The sequence below is a fragment of the Rasamsonia emersonii genome (assembly GCF_000968595.1).
Source record: "Rasamsonia emersonii CBS 393.64 chromosome Unknown ctg1118621762395, whole genome shotgun sequence".
In the NCBI taxonomy this organism is placed as follows: domain Eukaryota; kingdom Fungi; phylum Ascomycota; class Eurotiomycetes; order Eurotiales; family Trichocomaceae; genus Rasamsonia; species Rasamsonia emersonii.
Genome location: NW_013562559.1, coordinates 28326 through 47809, shown reverse-complemented (window position 1 = coordinate 47809; position 19484 = coordinate 28326). Strand labels below are relative to the sequence as shown.

Sequence of the window (19484 nt, the reverse complement as noted above, 5' to 3'; positions counted from 1 at the left end):
AAGCAAGCACCGACAGCTGTCGTCAATCAGCAGATGGAATACTCGACTCTTGCGACGCAGGTATGCGGGTGACACTCGGCTAATATTATAGCGGAGCTCCATACCCCACTCCCCCGCGTGGTTGCCGCTCGGAGATCCTCCGGCGGGCAGACCACGCGAGCAGACTCAATGTCGTCGAGACAACTGGCCATAAAAAAATAAGAAAAAAAAATTGCGGGCCTAAAACAGAAGATTGTTCGTCATATCGCCGGTCCAGAATGAAGTCTGCCACGTCTCAGGACGAGACTGCCCGGGGTTATACATGCTCGAGTTCTGGTAGGCGTCAAACCCTAGGACGCCTGCCCCAGGGATCTGATCTCCAGAAACATAGTCGCCGACCGCTTCCAGATCGAGCCAAGAAAAATCGTTCGCCGGGCTGAAATGCATGTATGTCGGCTCCGGAACACAATTGGGCAAGCTACTACTGGACATCTGCATATCCTTGTTGTTGGGCCGGGCTTCGGTCGACGTCGTGGACGGCGCGGATTTGGGCTTCCACAGAAGCTCCAGCAGACGCGCATACCTGGATCCTATATCATCAGGCCCAGCGCTCGCCTGCTTCAGCCGTTCTGTTGTGCGAGATACCAATTCCCGCACTCCCACTTCCTCATTCGCAGTCATGACCCCGAAAGATCGGGCCTGCCATCGAAAATCCCCGTTAGTGTACACCATCGATGACGCGAATGGAAAGTGTCCTACCTTGTACAGAAAAACAGCAGCGTAAATGCTGTATCTACCACAGTGTTAGAACCAACCACAACGAGTGGGCATCGTAGATCTTACAGATAATATCGGAGCGGCATGAAATGGAGATGCTTCTCCGGATCAACGTAGGTGACAAGAATGGTCAGATACGCTTTCGCCGCATCCACGGATTCATAGATAAATCGAGCGTCGGGCATCGAGGCCACATTGCTGAAAGCCGCCCTCAAGTGCTCTCTCTGAGAATGAGCGTCCCCGCCCTTTGGTTTCGTCACTAATGCCTGAGATATGGCCGCCTGGAATGCGAAAGCATTGGTGTAGAGTCGCAAATACTCGTAGGACATCTGCAATGTCACTTTGATCCGAGGAGAGCAAGCCAAGGTACCCCAGACCCGGTTCCACCGCGAGATCGCAACGCGGAAATCATCGGCATACTTCACATAATCTCCCATGAGCATCATCTGGCTGCTCGTGCGCATCCCGGAATACAACACATCATGCACGTTGCCATACAGCTGCGTGAGGTCCAAGGTGGCCTGGATGATCTTCGCATAGTCCTCATCTCCCTCCTTGACAGGCTGAAGGGACGGAAAGTCCTGACTCACGAACCCCGTCATCGGGCCCGGTCCTCGGGACCAAAAGGCACGCCCGATCCGCACCGAGATGAGTCGATCCGAGATGTAGCAGCTGGTCCACGCCAGTCTCTTGCGTGCATCGGTCTCGGCGTCTCCTGCAGGATCGCCCCGGAAGGACGTGCGGTCGAGCCCCAGAAAATACCCGGAACGCAAAGCGAGACCAACATGCATCCATGCGGCGCGATCCTCCTCGCCTCTTCCAACACGCTCGACTCGGGGGCGGAGGCCCTGCGGCTCCCATTCCGCCAGGAGGAGCAGGGCTTCAACCGCTTCCACGTCGCAGTCCGCACCAGCAGCAATTCCCGAGATCAGCTCATGCATGTACTTGGAGCAATATTCGTGGACGTGCGGTGTATCTACCAAGTCTTTGGAAGCAATCGTAAGCACGGCAGTGAGTAAATGCTTCTCGTTGGTCGCAAATGCATCGAGATTGCTGCGATCAAAGTACTTTCTCGGCACCAAGGGAAGATAAGGGTGGAAGTTCTCCCCATAACGCGTCACCAGCTGGAAAACCAATTCCGGGTCCAAAGAGCCGTTCTGGACGAGTTTGTATGCCTTGATACCAGTAGGATTCGTCCGCAAGCCATTTGTAGCTGCCTCGATCCCATTGACAGCTGATAAGCCACTGGTACCACCAGAAGAGTACTGCCCAAGGCGTGTATCTGTACCTTCGCCACCTCGTTTCGCGATCCCGGTTAGACATTGCCATGCGTCGGATGGATTCCTCGGGACCGCCGAGTCGATGGCACTGTCGGTGGTAGACGCCGCATCATCGTCATTCGCAGTTCCCAGATCCGTCGTTGCGGCATTGGGGTTCACGTAAATATCCGGACCCGGATACTGAGGTGTTGAGAATGAACGGCTGTCCGATGGCGCAGAAGTCGAAGGAGAATCAGGCTGGACCGTTTGACGGGCCGATGATTCGGTGCTGGCTGTGACATTGGCGATCTTATTTTTGCGGATTCGTCGACCACCTCTGTTAGAGCTGCCCAAGACGCATTCGCGACCCTCTCGAATACACCGCTGGCAAGGGGGCTTTCCCGGATTGCCGCTGCTGTCCCTGGGAGTTCTCAGTTAACCGTGGCAGAATGCAGGGGGGATAAAAGTGGAGTTCAACGTACAGGTCGCATCTAGATTTGCGCTGCCGACAGTGTAGACATGCTCTCGAGACGCGCTGGGTCGGGCCGGTCTTGGGCCTGGGCTTTGCGACTGAAGTCTGCTTTTCTTGGCCCATCGTGATTGGGGACTAAATTGACACGTATTAGAGTATCAGATCAAGTGTGATTCGCGCGGAAGCAGCATCTTGCGCTGCGACGTTGCTGGCGTCTGTGGCGATGAGACAATCGCATCTGTCGCGGAAACCTGGAGAACCGGCCAGGCGAGCGACCAGGACCAGCGGACCACACGCGATCTCGAATGGCATCAACGGTGGATGAAGTGTGACGCCGCGATTCGAAGTGAGTCCTGTTGGTATTTCGACTCAGCGGACCATCTCCGGTTTTGCTGAGAGCTGACAATGGGGGAAGAACCATGTGAGCTTTTTTTGGGTGGTTGAGTTGAAGTCTTTCCCCACACTTGTGTCAGCCTCCCCCGTTTCTTGGGGCTTTGGATCTGGAACTGCACGAGCCTGGTTCTTCGCTTCTTCGATTAAATTTTACTTTTTTGTTAGTCATTTCCAACGAATGAAAAGTCATTCCACATAATTCACTGAAGACAGTCCAGCTTCGTTGAGCATTGAACGGACACCAGTGACTTTCTATAGATCGCGTGGAAATCATAAAATGTTCTACGCAGAATACGGAGTACAGTGGGCAGCATTATGGGTTTTGGGAATTGCCATCTGCTGATCTGTGGTGATGTGCAGAAGCAAGTTTTTCTCTTCAGTTCAAGGAGAGATTCTCCCCATAGACACGATCACACGAGCAGATATATACTATGCAGTGCCCCAATACAGCGATTCCAGACTCCGTATTGTACAGAAATTACGGAGGCCCTGATTGGATTGCAGGGAAAACGTTTGGCCGAGTCTTTGAAAGCCGACGGCAAATGAGTTGGTTCTTCAATTGCCGTGTGTGGTCATTAGCCGACACGTCCTCCCCGCTGTCGGGTATTGACCGGCAATTGACACTGCCCCGCACGGCCACGTGGGACAACAGATGACAACAGATATTTTCTAGAGACGTGTACGGAGTATTATTACGTAGAGTCGCTGAGCGGCATTGATTTATAGACTGCGTTATTTTACGGAGTACTTTAGCAGTGGAGCGTTCTTCTTGAGCTGATCTTACAGTACAAACATACCGTGCATCCTCCGTATATACGTGAGGGGCACGGTATAAGCCGACAAGAACATCGATCAGAAGAATCGGCTGCCTTGACATTCTTTCTTGACATCGATTGACCTTTTTTCTTTCCTTTCACTCTTTACAACATCTCTGCCCTTAGACTCGACCATCGATTCGTTTCAAAAAGACTTCTCACGAATACGGGCAGTCCACAGCGGTATCTGGGCTATCTGGTAGAGGGAACTCGCTGTCTATCTTAGTCTTGCCCTCGACATTTTCTCAGTCGAGAAAAAGCAAGCAAAATGGTGTCTTCGTTCCCTTCACTCTTCTCCTTGAGCGGCAAGACCGCGCTTGTAACCGGAGGCACACGCGGAATCGGTCAGGCGATGGCAATTGCCCTCGCAGAGGCTGGAGCAGACATTGTGCTGGTGCAGGTGAGTTCCACGCTGGTTTTCATTTTTGTCGTCACACTATTCTGCGCGGCATTTCATAAGTTCTTGACGGATTTGTTTCAGTTTTTGCTGGCAGAATCCTTGCAATACCCACAGCGACAAAACTGATCTTCTATCACGTGCAACTAATGATTGCTATGGTGGTGATAATTTGCTGGAGCAAGCTAACGTGTGCTGTCAAAGTAGAGAGATGAATCCAACACGGCAACCCGCGACGAGATCGTCAACCGCATTGGACGGAAAGCATGGATCCATGTAGCCGAACTCTCTGACCGGGAAGCGGTCAAGGGAATCATTCCTGCTGTCCTGAAGCTAGGAGTGAAGCCAGATATTCTGCTCAACTGCGCTGGAATCCAGAGGAGACATCCTAGCGAGAAGTTTCCAGATGAGGATTGGGATGAGGTGAGTATATCCATATAATATGAGTCCCACTGCGCTTGAGCAGTTCCAGAACTCACGTTTATGCGGCTGTAGGTCCTGCAAGTCAACCTTACCTCCGTGTTTACTCTGTCTCGCGAATTCGGTGCCTACTTGTTGTCTCGAGACGCCTCCGAGTTCCCAACGGGTAAACGGGGCACCATCATCAACGTGGCCTCCCTGCTTAGTTTCCAGGGTGGAATCACGGTTCCCGCGTACGCGGCATCGAAGGGAGGCATCGCACAATTGACCAAGGCCCTGTCCAACGAATGGGTGGCCAAGGGCATCAACGTGAACGCCATCGCCCCTGGGTACATCGACACGGACATGAACGTGGCTCTGATCAATGACCCCAATCGCAACGCTGGCATCATGGCTCGGATTCCAGCCGGTCGATGGGGCAAACCGGAGGATTTCAAAGGGGTAGTCATCTTCCTTGCCAGCGAGGCCAGTAACTATGTTTCTGGCGAGGTGGTTACAGTGGACGGTGGCTGGATGGGGCGATAAATAGTATATACGCGTACATAGGATCAGTGCTTTGACGAGTCATGGGATACCGCAACGACATTAAGCTTATTTCATCACTTTAATTCTGAGATGCCATGGCTGGCAGGGTTGACTGAAAGCGACACTCGATCCCTAGTTACGGTATTCAAGGGCAGTGTAGCTGCCATCCCCAACCTCTCTATCGAGAGCCTTAAATCTATGCCCTTGAAAGTGCGAATAGCATCGTTATTGTACGCTGTAAGGTCCTTGCTTCACGCGGGGAGCGTGGTCTGCAAGGAGCGAGCAGGCTTGGCGAGGGAACGGTATCATCCATCGTCATGATTCAACGACTAACAGTACTACCCTGTAGTAGTTAAAAAGAAGCAACCATGCGATCGGGATTTAGACACAGATCGAGGATCTCTCAGAGCAGCCAATCAGACGCGCGGCTACGTGGCTTGTCCGCCGTCTTGAAACAACGCAGAACGCACCGGCCAATGGGGACTGCCCGTTCCCCAGGGCAGGCTGTTCGCTGCCTGAACTGAAACGAATTTGTTCCAATCCTTGCGTTGACCAGGTCGATCTGCATGGTGAATCGCTCCAGTGCTGCGTATTGGTATCCACCGTTTTGAGTTGTCCTTGAATACGCTGCAGCGACAGGCTGGCCAGCGCAGTTCAGATGCTGACCGCTGGTAAATGGAGTCTCCCCGATAGGCGCGCGACTCGAGACGAGTCGAAACCCTGCAGTCGATGAACAGCAGACGCTCGTCGATCAGCCACTCGACGGCAAGGCTAGAGATACCTTGACACCTACTAGCCTGGGGCGATGGCTTAATTTCAATTTCTTTCCTCCTCTATTCATCGTTGACGTCCATGAACTGCCACCTGGCCGAGGCAAGCAGGCTGGCATAGTGAGGTTTCATCAGCACCTCTGGGCTTTGGGGCGTACTTTCTCTTCCTTGTTTCCTCACAAGCCATTCCTTTTGCTTGATGCTGCACGTTCTGTGAACTGAATTCAATTCTTATCGGAGCTGGCTGGCCTGCCCCATTGTTACAACGCCTTTCTCCAACCATTCCTTCTTTCATAACCAACGTACTTCATTCACTGTCCGATCAGTCTTGACTAGTTCATTCACCACTGCGCACAGCTAGCCTGCAATAAACAATAACATTGTTGCCTCCTTTCTTTCATCCTGCCTGACCTACCACTACGACGGTTATCGATTACTTTCGCTTTGCCAGCAAAGCTCGAAGACACCGTTGAGCATACCCCTCTTTCCCGCTCTGGACTTGACTTTGCGCACAATCCAAGTGTGTGCGTCATTTAATGGATGACAGCATCGAGTTATATGCTAACCTGACGTCTGCTAATCCAGATCGCCGATTGACTTTCCTCCTTGTGTTCTGAGCCTGTGTCGATCCTGCTGCGATCTTCGGAATTGCAAAGACTGCATAGCCCTGACTGCGTCATAACCTCGTGCCAGCTCTGTTGGATGGTCCCCTGAATTACCAACTTCAGCCAGCATTTCCTATCGATACGGTGGAGATTGATACCTGCCTGGGTCGTCCCGACGGACGTCCCCGCATTCCTGTCGTTTCCGCAACTACTGGGAATCCCGCATTGTATGCGTTCGGAAATTGAGGTAAGCTCCTTCCGATCCACTCAACTGGTCCAAAATCCAAGGTTCCTAGACTTTAACCCCTGGGAATGACGCCGTCTGCCATTGTCTCGTGCGGCTATTTGTGACTTGTGACCTCCCTGACGGCTTGTCCAGAGATAGTTGATAAACGATCATACCTTGCGCTGGACGTAAACTTCCGATTCGATTCGCTGTTATTGTTGTGCTCGAGTTCCGATGAGTGCCTCTTCGGGGCAATATGCCCCCGAATCGCACCAGAACCTCACCTACATATTTGAATACTCGAGGGGCTTGAACGGTGTCGACGTTCCTCGAGATGTTCTCATCACCCGGATCATATGTGCCACTTTGGGCTTCGTTGCAGTCGTGGTCCTCTGCGGACGTCTCGTCCAGATGAGCAATGCATACCTGCGCCAGATCAGCTGTCTGGCAGCCTCCCGGCGACGGCAATTATTCTGGAGTGTCGAAAGGTCCAGTCTCTGGCCTAAGATTAAAAAGCACCTGCTCTATGCGCCGCTGGGGAAAAAGAGACATAACAGGGAAATTCAGCTTTCGATCGCTAGCAATATGGGGACAATCCCATCTCGATTTCACACCATCTTGATCGTGCTGTATATCACGAGCCAGATTGCGTACTGCGGCCTCCTAGATTATGCCGTCAACGAGAAACCAGCCCTGATCGCTGAACTCCGTGGAAGATCAGGAACGTTGGCGGTGCTGAACATGGTGCCTCTCTTCATCCTAGCAGGACGCAACAATCCGCTCATTTCGCTCCTCCACGTCAGTTTCGACACCTATAACCTCTTCCACCGGTGGCTCGGCCGCATCGTGGTGGTCGAGGCGATCACGCACACGGTGGCTTGGTCAATCAACGCGGTCGACGAGCAGAACTTTGCAGATGCCCTCGATCGGATCCGCACCACGCCGTTCTTCTCCTGGGGTGCGGTGGGTGTGTTGGCGATGGTTTTTCTGCTTTCGCACTCTCCGTCGCCAATCCGGCACGCGTTCTACGAGACCTTCTTGCATCTGCACCAGCTGGCGGCTCTGCTGGCGCTTCTCGGGGTGTACATGCATCTGAACTTGGATTCCTTGCCTCAGTTATCGTGGGCGAAGGTCATCGTGTGCGTCTGGGCCTTGGAACGCAGCGCCCGGTTCTTGCGCCTGGTGTACCTGAATTTATCACTCCGGGATGGCAGAACGAGAGTTAGGGTCGAGGCTCTGCCGGGCGAAGCGTGTCGAGTGACCTTCTACCTTCCCCGCCGTGTTCACATCGGACCCGGCAGCCATGTCTACGCATATTTTCCGAACATCTCACTGTGGATGTCGCACCCGTTCTCCGTTGCCTGGGTCGAGCCCAGCAGCTGCGTAACGCCCCCAGCACACCCGTCGAGTTGGTTGAACCGGGGACCTAGCCCTGGCAGAAGCCCGGCCATCAGTCCATCCCGTCTGGAGAAGCAGGATTTCAAAGACATGGGCATGGACCGGTTCTACGACAGCGACCTGCAACCGACGACGGTGTCACTGATCATCGCCGCACGAACCGGCATGACGCGACAGCTGTACAACAAAGCCAAGGGCTCGCCTAACCAGACGCTGTTCACGGCCGGGTTCATCGAGGGACCATACTCCTCTGGCCCTTCTTCACTGGGCAGCTACGGGACAGCGATCCTGTTCTCCGGCGGCGCAGGGATCACGCACCACCTGCTACACGTGCGCGACCTGCTCCTGCGCGCGGCCGACGGCTGCGTCGCGACGCAGCGGATCTACCTGATCTGGTCGGTGCGCAGCACCGAGTGTCTGGGCTGGGTGCGCCAGTACATGGACCAGATCCTGCAGCTGCCGAACCGGCGGCAGATGCTGACGATCAAGCTGTTCATCTCCAAGCCCAAGAGTGGGCACGAGATCATCTCGTCGCCCAGCGAGACGCTACAGATGTTCGCGGGGCGGTGCCGCCCGGCCGTCGTTCTGGACGAGGCGCTCCCGAAGCGGGTGGGTGCGACGGTCGTGTCGGTGTGTGGCCCGGGGGCGTTTGCGGATGAGGTGCGGGCAGCAGCTCGAAGGAATATCGGGAGGGGGATGGCAGTTGATTTTGTCGAGGAGTCGTTTACGTGGTAACAGCAACTACCAGGATAATCATGACGATAGATATAAAGGTCTGTATTATTCTGCTTGTACATACATCAGCATCAGAGTCAGCATCAGCATCGCATCAACATCATCCTGTATTGTCTGCGTTGCATACACAGCATAGCATAGCATAGCATAGCGTAGAATAGCATAGCATACTCAGGGCCCCGGTCCTCAGGTAGACTAGCCGCATGGTGAGGAAATTCCATGGGATTTCCTTATGGATTTCCCGTTTTCCATAGGATTTCCAGATTTCCCTATGGATTTCCACTTTCCAATTTCCATATGATTTCCCTTCCCTTCCATACTAATAGGGAAATTTGGAAATCATAGTGGGATTTCCCTATGGATTTCCATTTTCCAATTTCCATAAGGGTTTCCAGTTTTCCATTTTCCATAGGATTTCCCAGGGAAATTCTTGGCAGGGACAGGAAATTCTGTGGGATTTCCAGTTTTCCCATAGGATTTCCCATAGGAGTTCCAGATTTCCCAGGGAAATCCTTGGCATATGTACTGTACATACATATGGAAAAAAAAGGAAAACAAAACACTTCAGTAGTTCAATTTCCCATTTTCCATTCCCCCCCCCCATGGGACAAAAATAAGATCTTCTGGAATGTCGCCGTACGATGCGGCGGCATCCACCATGGAAGGACCTTCGACAGGAAACAAACCATGGACGTTCCATCTCCGGGCAGTGACATGGGATGATGATCATGTCTGACTTGGGTAGGTTAAGGTACCTTAGGTATGGTTATACCATTCCCTGTACTGTTCTGTACAGTATGTACATTACGTAGTTGGAGGGATTCTTCTTCCCTCTTCCCCCATCATCTATCTCATGGCTTATATCCTTTAGAGCAATGCATACAATACGGCGTGGCATTAAGCATTGACAATGGAATTTTCCTATAATATTTCTTATTTCATATATATAGGATTTATCTTCCAGAGACAGACCCCCCTTCCCTGGGATCCCTAGGAGATGCCTGGGATTTTCCATTTCCAAACGGCCAGTCTGAAACTCTGCTGCATTGGATACTGTATGATGGTTGGTTTCTCGTCAATAGTGTTACATTCATTTACATGTGTATTATTCATTCGTTCATATCAGGTACTTCGTAAGATGTCTATAACTACTCGTCTATAAATCTATCATCTATCTAGGGGGCTTCTAGTCTAACTCTGACTAGAAAACTTCCTTTTCTCCTCCTCATCCAACTTGGCCCATTCCGGTCGCGGCAACTCCATCATCTCCGTCAGCCGGCCGTACGAGATACCGCCCAGACGGCTCATAGGCCTTAGAATAGCCGGGTCAAGGCGGTCGCGGTCGTCGTTGATAGCGTCCTCACGGGCCCAGAAGCGCACGCCCTCGACGACGAGCATGGTGGACGACGTGCGGCTGGGGTCGAGCTTGCTCTTGTACTCGCGCGTCTCGACGAGGCGGGCTTCAACCGAGAAAATGGCCTCTTGCACGCGCGGCGCGGACACCACGGCCGACGGCGCCATGTGCAGGCCCGACACGGCGAACTCGGACACGCCGTACGGCGCGTCGATGGACGTGAAGTTGGCCGCCTCGATGAAGTGCTCCGAGATGATGTTGATGACGCACTCGCCGCTCTCGATCGCGTTGCGCAGGCTGTCCTTGGGGTTGGTTGTCGGCGACCCGACGATGCCGAAGACGAACAGCGGCGGGTCGAACCCGATCATCTGGAAGAAGCTGAAGGGGGAGAGGTTGGTTTTTGTGCCTGCCAGGTTACAACTTAGCTGAAAGGAGAGATAGATAGGGGCGATTTGATATGCTGTATTACTTACCATCCCTCGACCTCGTGCTCATAAACCCAATCGGCCGTGGAACCACCGCGCTGATCAGCAGCTTGTAGTTGAGGATAGGCGCCCGTCCCTCAGCATACGGGTCGATCTCGACGTGCTTTTTGCTCAGGCTGGCACCGCCATCGTTGGCGCCCTCGCCGGGCTTCCAGTCCGGGTTGCGGGTGCGCGTGTACGTCGGCGAGACGTCCTCGCGCCACGGCGGGCGGGAGTTTTCCACTTCTTTGAAGGGGGGATGTTTGGATGTCATTTTCTTTCTCGAGTCTTAATTATCACTCATACGAGTGAGCAAGGGCAAGCTTGCTTGCTTTGGTGAGAGTTGAGATGCAGCTGGAAGAAAGAAACCTCCGGAAGGAAGCGCGAGGGAGGGGCGGAGGGGAAGTCGACTGACTGGATAAGAAGGAACTCGTCGACGATAATTAACGGTGGGAGATGGAATTGAATTGAATTAATCAAATATCTCTTCGAATACAGCAAGTAATAGAACTTCGGCAAAAAGTAAAAATCGAAAGGAAAAAAACTGCAAGATAATGAAGACAGAGCTTCTGTCGGGATTGACTTGATGCTTCCCGTTCCGGCGGCGCAGGTCTTCGGGATGGCTTCCGAACTCCAATGCCGAATGAAGAGCCGGTCTGGATAACTCCTGATTAAATCAAATCAGATCTACAGCATTCTTTTATTTCAGCATATTTCATGTCTTCTTCGTCAACGATCGAATTAGCTAAGTAGCCATGTACTTCTGTATTCACCGACAATTCATCTTTCAAATTCATCATGCATGCAATGCAGTTGTCTAGTCCTAACCTAATCTAATCTACCCTACAGATATTGTCGCAGATCATCTCCGCAAGACAATAATAAGGACACACAAGAAAGAAATGTCGGGCAAAGAGGGAAGAAATATGTTATTCTGAAGAAACGGCAACCAAAGATCCAACCCTAGAAATTAAAAGAAACTTGCTGTAGATGTAAACAAAAAAATAAATCAGGCAAGAGTTTCAGAACAAACTCATGCACAAGAATCCAAGAACAAATTCATACGCCTCAATCATGGTTAATTTTTTTTCACGTCTGCTGGAACAAGGCTATGGTCGAGCAGAAATTGCTCACGTTGTCGCTCTGCAGGACCAGCGCCTCGCCCGACGACGACGTCACCATGTTCGTGCTCGCCTTCGTGCTCAGCCCGTACAGGTGCACGTCCGAGCAGTCCACCTCGACCATGTTCTCCTGGCACGACTCCGTCGCCAGGCACGTCTGGCTGTAGTTGTCGAAGAAGCTGTACAGGCCAGCCCCGTACACGTACAGGTCCGACGAGTTCATCACCCGCAGGCCCCACGACTTGCGGCACGAGTCCGTCGTGCAGGTCGAGAAGTCTGGGTCATTCCAGCTTGTCTGCGGGGTGAACGGCGTCAAGGCGTTGGGGTTAGCTTGGTAGTATCTGCAAACCGTTAGCAAGAACCGAAACTCAATATCGGGGCAATTGTGGCAACTTACGGAGTCTCGCTCTGAATCATCGCCATGTACACGTTCTGCGCGTTGTGGATCTGGTAGTTGTACAGCTGGTTGTGCTCCGACGCCGTGCCGTACAGCCACACTGGTCCCTGGCTCTCGATCAACACACCCCGTCCGTTGTAGATGTCAATCTGGCCGTGGTCAGGCATGTCCAGATCGTGGTCCGCGGTCCAGAACCACGAATTCTCAACATAGGCGCTGGCCTTCTCCGTCGCATGGAACATCATGAACGCGCCGATACACTCGCTCTTTGGCGCCGCTGTCGACGTCGGATCCTTGGCGCAGGTGTTGCTCTGCAGCTCGGTGCCAGCGGTGCCACCAACGCGGAAGTGCACATCCCACATGCCCACAGAGCCCTGCGTAGCCTCAGCCACGTTCCACTCCATCAGGATCGCGCCAGGTGCAGGTCCCTTGGTCTCGAGAATCAGGTCGGAAATCTCGACCGAACCGGTGTCGCCAGGCTGGCCGATCTGGAGCATGGGGATCGGGTTTTTCTCATCCGCGAAGGCCTTTCCGGAAGCCATCAGCAGCGGCCAGATCTCACCCGTGATCTTGATGTTCTTGGGGACCTTGATGGTGTTGGTGATCACATATGCGCCGTGGTCGAAGTACACGATCTGATTCTCCGTGACACTGTCCAAAACCTTCTGGATGGCTTCGGTATCGTCCGTAACACCGTCACCCTTGGCTCCCGCCGACTTGACGCTGACAAACGAGGACGCATCGTAATTTTCGTACAGAGGCCTCGAACGCTCAAAGACCTTGCCTTGGCCATCCAAGAGGACCTGGGGCTTGGTCGACGCGGTCATAGCTTTCTGGATACGTGCCTTGGAGGCGGGAGCGTTCGAACAGGTGCCCGTCGAAGTGCCACCGTGAGCGCTAGATGTTGCCGTCGCAGGAGGCAGTCCCAGAGATAGAGATATAGCGATAGAGGACTGTCCGGCGGATTGGGCGGAATGAGTAGCCGCGGCGGGAGAGGATGCAACAGATGAGCCACCAGGAACGTTCACGCCGATGGATACAGCAAGAGGCGAGGGTTCAGAGGCGGCAGCCGGAGAGGTGACAACAGATCCTGCAGAACCATGCACAGAAGTTGCGGGCGATCCAGCCTCTGAAGGTGAGGAAGCGGCTGGAGTAACGATCGGAGCAGCGCCAGTAGTCTCTGAAGCCGCTGGCGAGGGTGCAGGAACGGCACCGCCAGCCGCCGAAGTCACAGCAGACGCAGGAACAGCGCCACCCTGCGTCACGGCAGAGGGCGAAGGAGCTGGAACGGCCGTTTCTACCTGAGTACCAGTGGCGACAGGCAGAGTCTTGACGATCGTTATCGTGCGCACCTGGGGTGCAGGACAGGCATCAGCGGCCTGCGGCAGCAGGGACGCCAGAGCCTGTTCAGCACGCTTGGCCTTGGAAGATTTACCAGACGGAGTGTAGGTGTTGCCCTGCATCCAAGACGACACCACCGAACCACCTTCCAAGATCGTGTTACCATCAATGCCCGCAACGGCCACATTGGAGCCGGTGAAGTCCACATTGTCCAAAAACCAAGGTGCCACCGCCAACTGGGATGCTGTCAGTACTCCAGGCCGTGACGATGGCCTGCTGGGTAGTGGAAATGGTGCTGTCCAGGAGCATCACGGAGCCGACGGTCTGGTTCGAGGGCGAGTTGGACATATTCAGGGCGACACCGCAGTTATTAACAGTGACCGACTTGAAGGTCCAGGCCCAGTTCCAGTTCATGAACACGGCCGTGTTGCAGTCGTTGAAGGTCAAGTTGCGCGTCGTAAATTGCTGGTTACCCAGGAACATGCCGTAGTTGCCGCCATTGAAAACTAGATCCGACATGAAGCCGCCAGACCCGTTATCCATGAAGATACCCTGCTGTTTGTTTGCATCACCGCCGCCCCTGACCATCTCGAAGCGGATGTTCTGCAGACTGGTGGCTTGCCCAACCTGCCAATGGATACCGGCACCAGAGCCCTGAGGCATGGCAGTCAAGTCGATGACGAAGTTACGAACAGACCGGAAAAAGTTGTTCTGGTTGGTGTACCAGTTGGAGCCTGAATCGTCATAGGGGTCCGAATCGATAACAGCCATGCCTGTGAACTGGGGCGAGGCCTTCAGAACGGGGAGATCTAGGGCATCACCGATGAACTGGGTGTAGTAGTACTGAATAATTGGTTTCGAAACGATGTACGTGCCCGGTGGAAAGTAGACAATAGCCGGAGTAACGGTGGATGAGTCGCAGCCCTGGCCGCATCGGTTTCCGGACGAGACGGCCTCGTTAATTGCGGCTGTGTCATCGGTTATGCCATCACCTAACAAGCGTTAGTCTAGTCCTTGGTCCTATTATCAACCAATCTTACCTTTTGCGCCAAAATCCTTGACATTGCGGAAGATCTGGTAGTCGGTCGAGTTGCCGAAAGCGACTGTTCCCTGACGTTTGATATTGGCCACCCAGTAGCCAGACGAGCTAGACGAAGTGCCTGTTGTTAACGTTATGTCCAGGGGCATGGGCGCAGCCTCGACAAGGAAAGCTGACAACCCCAGGAACAAGAGAAGGCGAATGATGAACACGCTGATTCTGGACAACATTTTTGTGACGTCTATGATATGAGGCGACGAATTTTGAAATCTGAACCAGCAGAAAATGGAGAGGTTAACAGAACTCTGCAGACAGGTCTCCAGCAACCAGTGCTGAAGATATAGGCGATCGACCCCTTCGTTTTCGTATTATTTTCCCAATTGTGCAGTTGTGCAGAATGTATTGTGGTAGCGCTCAATGAAGGTCGAACCCAATAGCAGAAAAGAATGACAAAAACAGATAAAAGAGAGACAAACAAAAGAGCGATGCTTTTCTATGGCTTTGTTTTGCCCAGATGGCGTGTGAAGTGTCGATTAGACGGGAAAATGCTCCCACGTGGGAGATATAAGTCGACAGTCGCCGGGACGATAAATCTGGAAATCTGCAAGTAAAGAGAGTGACGGGTGATGGCGCACTCCCAAAGCGTGCTGTGGGTGCCGGCCACACAAAAAAAGAAAAACGAAAGACTGTGAATCAGAAGTGATTGACGGGCTGACCAGGAGAGGTGGAGTGAATAAAAAGAGGGTGGCCTGGTCAGGGCTGAATATCAATAGTCCAAAAACGGCAGTGAGAGATAGCGGGACAATAGGAACCCACAGCGCTAGCAAGGCCACCTCCTAGAGTCGGGGATCGACAGCCACCTCGGGGATTTATTCGACAAGACCAAAAAGCAGAAACGAGCCGGGCCCGAGGAGGGCTCCACCCCTCTCTGGGAGGAGAAACGAAACCTGGAAAAACGGCGAAACCAGCTGCGTTGGGTGAGATTGGGATTGCAACGCTGCGGATGGTTGGTCGTCGCGGGACGGCGCGTGCAAAGGAAATCAGGTACACACCCTGGTTGATTGGCGATGGAAGCACCCTATCAAGCAGCAACAAAGGACAAGATGAAACAGACGGACACCTCCGGCCACAATGCACTGGGTCCCAGATGCTCCTGGGCGAAATTCGATCACCACCGAGGACCGACTTGATCGCGTTTTCTGCTGGCTGGTGTTTCCGAAAAATGGACGTTACAGCAGGAGGGAATTATGGAATAAGCAGGCTGTTCCTCTGGGATCGATCATCATATATACAGGTATGGGAGATCGTCGGGAATCTCCCTCGCTTCTCCATTCTGCAGAACAAACTTGGCATTATTATTGCAGACGGGAAATATCCATGAAGAATCGTCTTGGTTGACGAAAACACCCGGGATGCTGGAATGTGGTTCCTGTCAGGAACCAATGTCTTCTACGCTGTGGCGGCCTGGTTATCGCGTCTCTCGATAACAGAGACGTCTGACAATCACACTATTAGTCCATTCCTCGGGATCAGCGTGTAGTAAATATTTTTACTGGAGAGTCGTCGTCGGGGAACGCGGGTTGTCCAGGACACGGAATGGCATTCTTCGGCACTTGGGCGGTGACAGGGAAGGGAACGTGGTTCCGCGATCACAATGGGACGGAAGACTCCGTAGACAAGCATCAACCATTCCTATTTATGCCATGACAGGTGGTCAAACCTGGGAAAACAGGACTAGAATGAAGCCGTCCGAAGTTCACCGTTGTGTCGGGTCCCGACCGTTGCCATCGCCATTGTCCGGCCGATCTCGACAATCCCGTATTGCGTGCAGTGATGTGTACGGAGGACGGAGCACTCCGTATAGAGTACTATCGTTTAATCGAGAGAATCTTCAGTAACTGGGAGAGCTGCCATGGTGGATTTTCACTGGGGTAGTAGCGCACAACACGTCCAATATTATCTTTCCTGACCAATACGGAGTATGCGGATAAACAATGGACACCTATCAAGCCATCATCAGTCAATTAATGCGAGGCAACCATAAAGCTTTTTCCGCAAGCATAATAATAGCAGGACTATATTCCCTACACTCCAGTCAATAATGCAATTAATGAAAAGTGTTCACTGTTTCGAAGTGATGCCAGTAATGAAATGCGAAACCGCTCCGTCTCGTCGGGAGGACCAATCTGCAGCCGGAATCCGGTCCTTGGCGGGGTCAAGTGAAGAGCCAACTTTCTCGGGTGTGTCACTAGCAGTCCTAGTGCCAGACAGGCATCGCTAGGATCGCCAGGGGCTCGCTAGTTGCTGTTCAGCACTGGGCATGAGAGAGAATTGTGAAGGAGACTTAAGTTGAGAGACGGACGTCGCTTCCCCTCATCCAGGAGCCGAAGGAGGTTGACACTTAGACACCTGCCCGATCCTTGCTAACCGACAGCCAAGGCAGGTGCTGCCCACCAAGACGGACTACGGCATTCGAATGCCATCGACCTGATTGTCTACAGAAATATAAATAGATAGAGCGGTTCTTTCAGTCAGACATTAATCTACCTCACTGCTTGATTGACGATGTTAACTTCTGAATTGGGTGTTTGACGGCCTGAGATTCTGGAATCGAATGGGCCGCTATAACAGCTGGGCATCTATAGGCTATAGCTATGGTCTCCCAATTATTCCTTAGGTAATAGCCCAGACTTAAAGCACGGCATGTCTGCGCCTCACAGAATTTTTTTTCCCCTGACAGAATGGTGGGAAGGGTCAGAGCTACAATGATCATTGCGAAAGGCAATTATAGCCGATCAAGTGTCTATGTTCCGTCGTATGGCATGAAAGTGAGTGATGAATCACGGCACAGCTCACAATCGCTGACTGGGACGGACGTCTTGGAAGGAGACCGAGTCATACTTGGCATCTGTCAATTACGCCCACGTATTCTCGTTCAGGACGAGGGTGGCAGATGGACTCCGTCCTCCGAGTGCGAGCGCAAATAGCCGCCTTCCGAGGTAAGGTAATAGCACCGTGGCTTACCTGGCAGCCAGCATGCGGCGCGCCACGGCCGCGAGCCGCTGCACGCCTTGATCGAGTAGATCGAATTCTTCCCAGGCAAACGAAATCCGGATACTGCCCTCAAAATCATCGCTGCCCTCTGTAGGGTCACCCTGCACTTGGAAGAGGGTCCCGCTACCGATCTTCAGGTTCTCTTCTGTCAAAGCTTTCTGCGCCAATTCAGTGGCCCGTAATGGCTGTGGCAGATTGACCCAGATGAAGTACCCTCCCACCACAGGGGGAGAGCTCGAAGGAATGCGGAAACCCAGCGGCAGGAGGTGGTCGTGAATGGCCGTCATGACCTGGTGGTAACGTTTTCCATACGCAGGCTGCAGGACCGTTGCGATATGTTTTTGAAGCGCACCGGTGGACAGGAGCTGATCGATAAAGGTCGCCGTAAGCTGGGAGGGAGCGCCTCCGGATCTCGACGATCCCCTATTTGTCAATGGTTAGATGCACAAGTCTAAGTTGATAGACTCGAGAGGGTTGCTTCTGTAGTTGGAGTTCTCCGCCAGGGATGAAAGACCAAGACATACGTCTGAGATAGCCCGTAGACAAACCTCTCGGTGCCCTCTGCCCATCCCGTCCTTACTCCCGGGGCGATGAGCTTGCTAAAGCTGCCATTGCTAACCGTGTTCCCCCATCCATCAATTGGACCACCATCAAGATAGCGATCGATGTCGACCAGGCGCGGAATAAACGCCTTCTCGGGGTTGGGGAGCACAGTCTCTGGGCGGGAGGACCATTGCAAGAAGTCGTAGACATCGTCGGACACGATGAGGGCGTCGTAGCGTCGTGCGAGCCGGACGAGTTGTTCGCGCCGTCGCAAGGACACGACCTTCATGGACGGATTGGCAAAGGTCGGGGTCAGGTAGATGACGTATTTGTAAATCTTCCTCCAGGGCCGCGGGGGTTTGTATGTCTTCTCTTTCCCCCATGACAGAAAAACTAGTCAGAAAGGGTTCCTTGTTGCCAGCAGCTTTCTTGAAAGAGCCTTGCACAATACAATAAATGTCACAGCCGCAAGGGATTTCATACCGGTTTCGTGTTCCCTTGGGACACTGCCCTCTCCTCTGCCTCCCGCAAACCCCGCTCCAGGAAGTCAATGTCGATGCCTTCTGCATCCTCAGGGACTCCCCTCAGGCGACCTGCAAACCCTGCATCGTCAAAGATCCGACAGGCGAGGTAGTATGTGGGCGCGACCATCCAGATATTCCGGGTGTAGGCTGCATCTGTGAAGACTTGCAGAATGCACGCGAGATTCTGACTGGCACCGCCGGAGATGCAGATGCGGTCCGGCGAGATGGGGTCAGGAGGCGCATAGAAGGAAGTCAACCATTGCGCCACATGCTGGCGCAGCGGCCCGTAGCCTTCGTCCGGGCCATATTGCAGGCCTGGCTGATAGATCGAGGGGTTGGAGAGAGCGACGGTAGACGCGTGGGAGAGGGGACTGGACCGGGAGCAGGGCAGGGTTCGGCCAACCGCGGAAGAGATCGATCGGCGCCTTGGTTGAGTTGCCATCTGGACGAGCCGCAGCAGCCATGTTGGACGCGAGGAATGACAATGGACGGTGGGCAGTGTCAGCTCGACCAGGATGTCCGTGTGTGGGGGGCTGTCACTGCTGATGAGGTCATGAGGGGGCGGTATTCTGGGGACTCGAGGGGATCAGTGCGGCTGATCAAAGGACGGAGAGTTGATCACTGAGCGCGAAAATTCTGTTTTGCAGTTAGCAGCATGGCAGGATGCAGGAAGAATTCACAGAAGCGAGCTAGCAATCCTGTGGGAGTTGTTCGTCTTGTGAGACGCGAGAGCTGTGCGCTTCAATTTTTTTTTCCCATCCCAGCCTACTAGATAAGAAGCAGTAGGATAGGACTGAATACAATACCAGGCTGGAAGTTTGAGAAAAGGGGGTTTCTTTGTCTATTTGTCTACAGCTCAAAGGGACTGTCGGTAGA

At 53.2% G+C, this 19484-nt stretch overlaps 6 protein-coding genes across 6 annotated transcripts; 2 read left to right on the top strand and 4 right to left on the bottom strand.

Annotated features, from left to right (window-relative positions):
- Positions 1-219: 219 nt before the first annotated feature.
- On the bottom strand, positions 220-2610 carry T310_10140 (Transcription factor; the record flags this gene model as incomplete). Its single annotated transcript, XM_013467443.1, has 3 exons — positions 220-772; positions 823-2436; positions 2498-2610. 3 exons carry the CDS (start codon positions 2608-2610, stop codon positions 220-222), a joined length of 2280 nt encoding a protein of 759 aa, XP_013322897.1.
- A 1353-nt stretch (positions 2611-3963) lies between these two features.
- On the top strand, positions 3964-5659 carry T310_10139 (2-deoxy-D-gluconate 3-dehydrogenase; the record flags this gene model as incomplete). The annotated part of the gene is made up of 5 exons (XM_013467442.1): positions 3964-4095; positions 4300-4515; positions 4588-5001; positions 5059-5274; positions 5423-5659. 5 exons carry the CDS (start codon positions 3964-3966, stop codon positions 5657-5659), a joined length of 1215 nt encoding a protein of 404 aa, XP_013322896.1.
- Positions 5660-6872: 1213 nt separating this feature from the next.
- On the top strand, positions 6873-8771 carry T310_10138 (Ferric-chelate reductase (NADH); the record flags this gene model as incomplete). The annotated part of the gene is made up of 1 exon (XM_013467441.1): positions 6873-8771. The coding sequence occupies one exon, from the start codon at positions 6873-6875 to the stop codon at positions 8769-8771; it is 1899 nt and encodes a 632-aa protein (XP_013322895.1).
- Positions 8772-9962: 1191 nt separating this feature from the next.
- On the bottom strand, positions 9963-10863 carry T310_10137 (Flavoprotein oxygenase; the record flags this gene model as incomplete). The annotated part of the gene is made up of 2 exons (XM_013467440.1): positions 9963-10531; positions 10599-10863. The coding sequence occupies 2 exons, from the start codon at positions 10861-10863 to the stop codon at positions 9963-9965; spliced, it is 834 nt and encodes a 277-aa protein (XP_013322894.1).
- Positions 10864-11678: 815 nt separating this feature from the next.
- On the bottom strand, positions 11679-14717 carry T310_10136 (Glucan 1,3-beta-glucosidase; the record flags this gene model as incomplete). The annotated part of the gene is made up of 4 exons (XM_013467439.1): positions 11679-12051; positions 12108-13564; positions 13668-14440; positions 14489-14717. 4 exons carry the CDS (start codon positions 14715-14717, stop codon positions 11679-11681), a joined length of 2832 nt encoding a protein of 943 aa, XP_013322893.1.
- Positions 14718-16511: 1794 nt separating this feature from the next.
- On the bottom strand, positions 16512-19050 carry T310_10135 (Aminotransferase; the record flags this gene model as incomplete). Its single annotated transcript, XM_013467438.1, has 7 exons — positions 16512-16533; positions 16576-16784; positions 16916-16982; positions 17040-17126; positions 17512-17964; positions 18066-18477; positions 18618-19050. 7 exons carry the CDS (start codon positions 19048-19050, stop codon positions 16512-16514), a joined length of 1683 nt encoding a protein of 560 aa, XP_013322892.1.
- Positions 19051-19484: the final 434 nt, after the last annotated feature.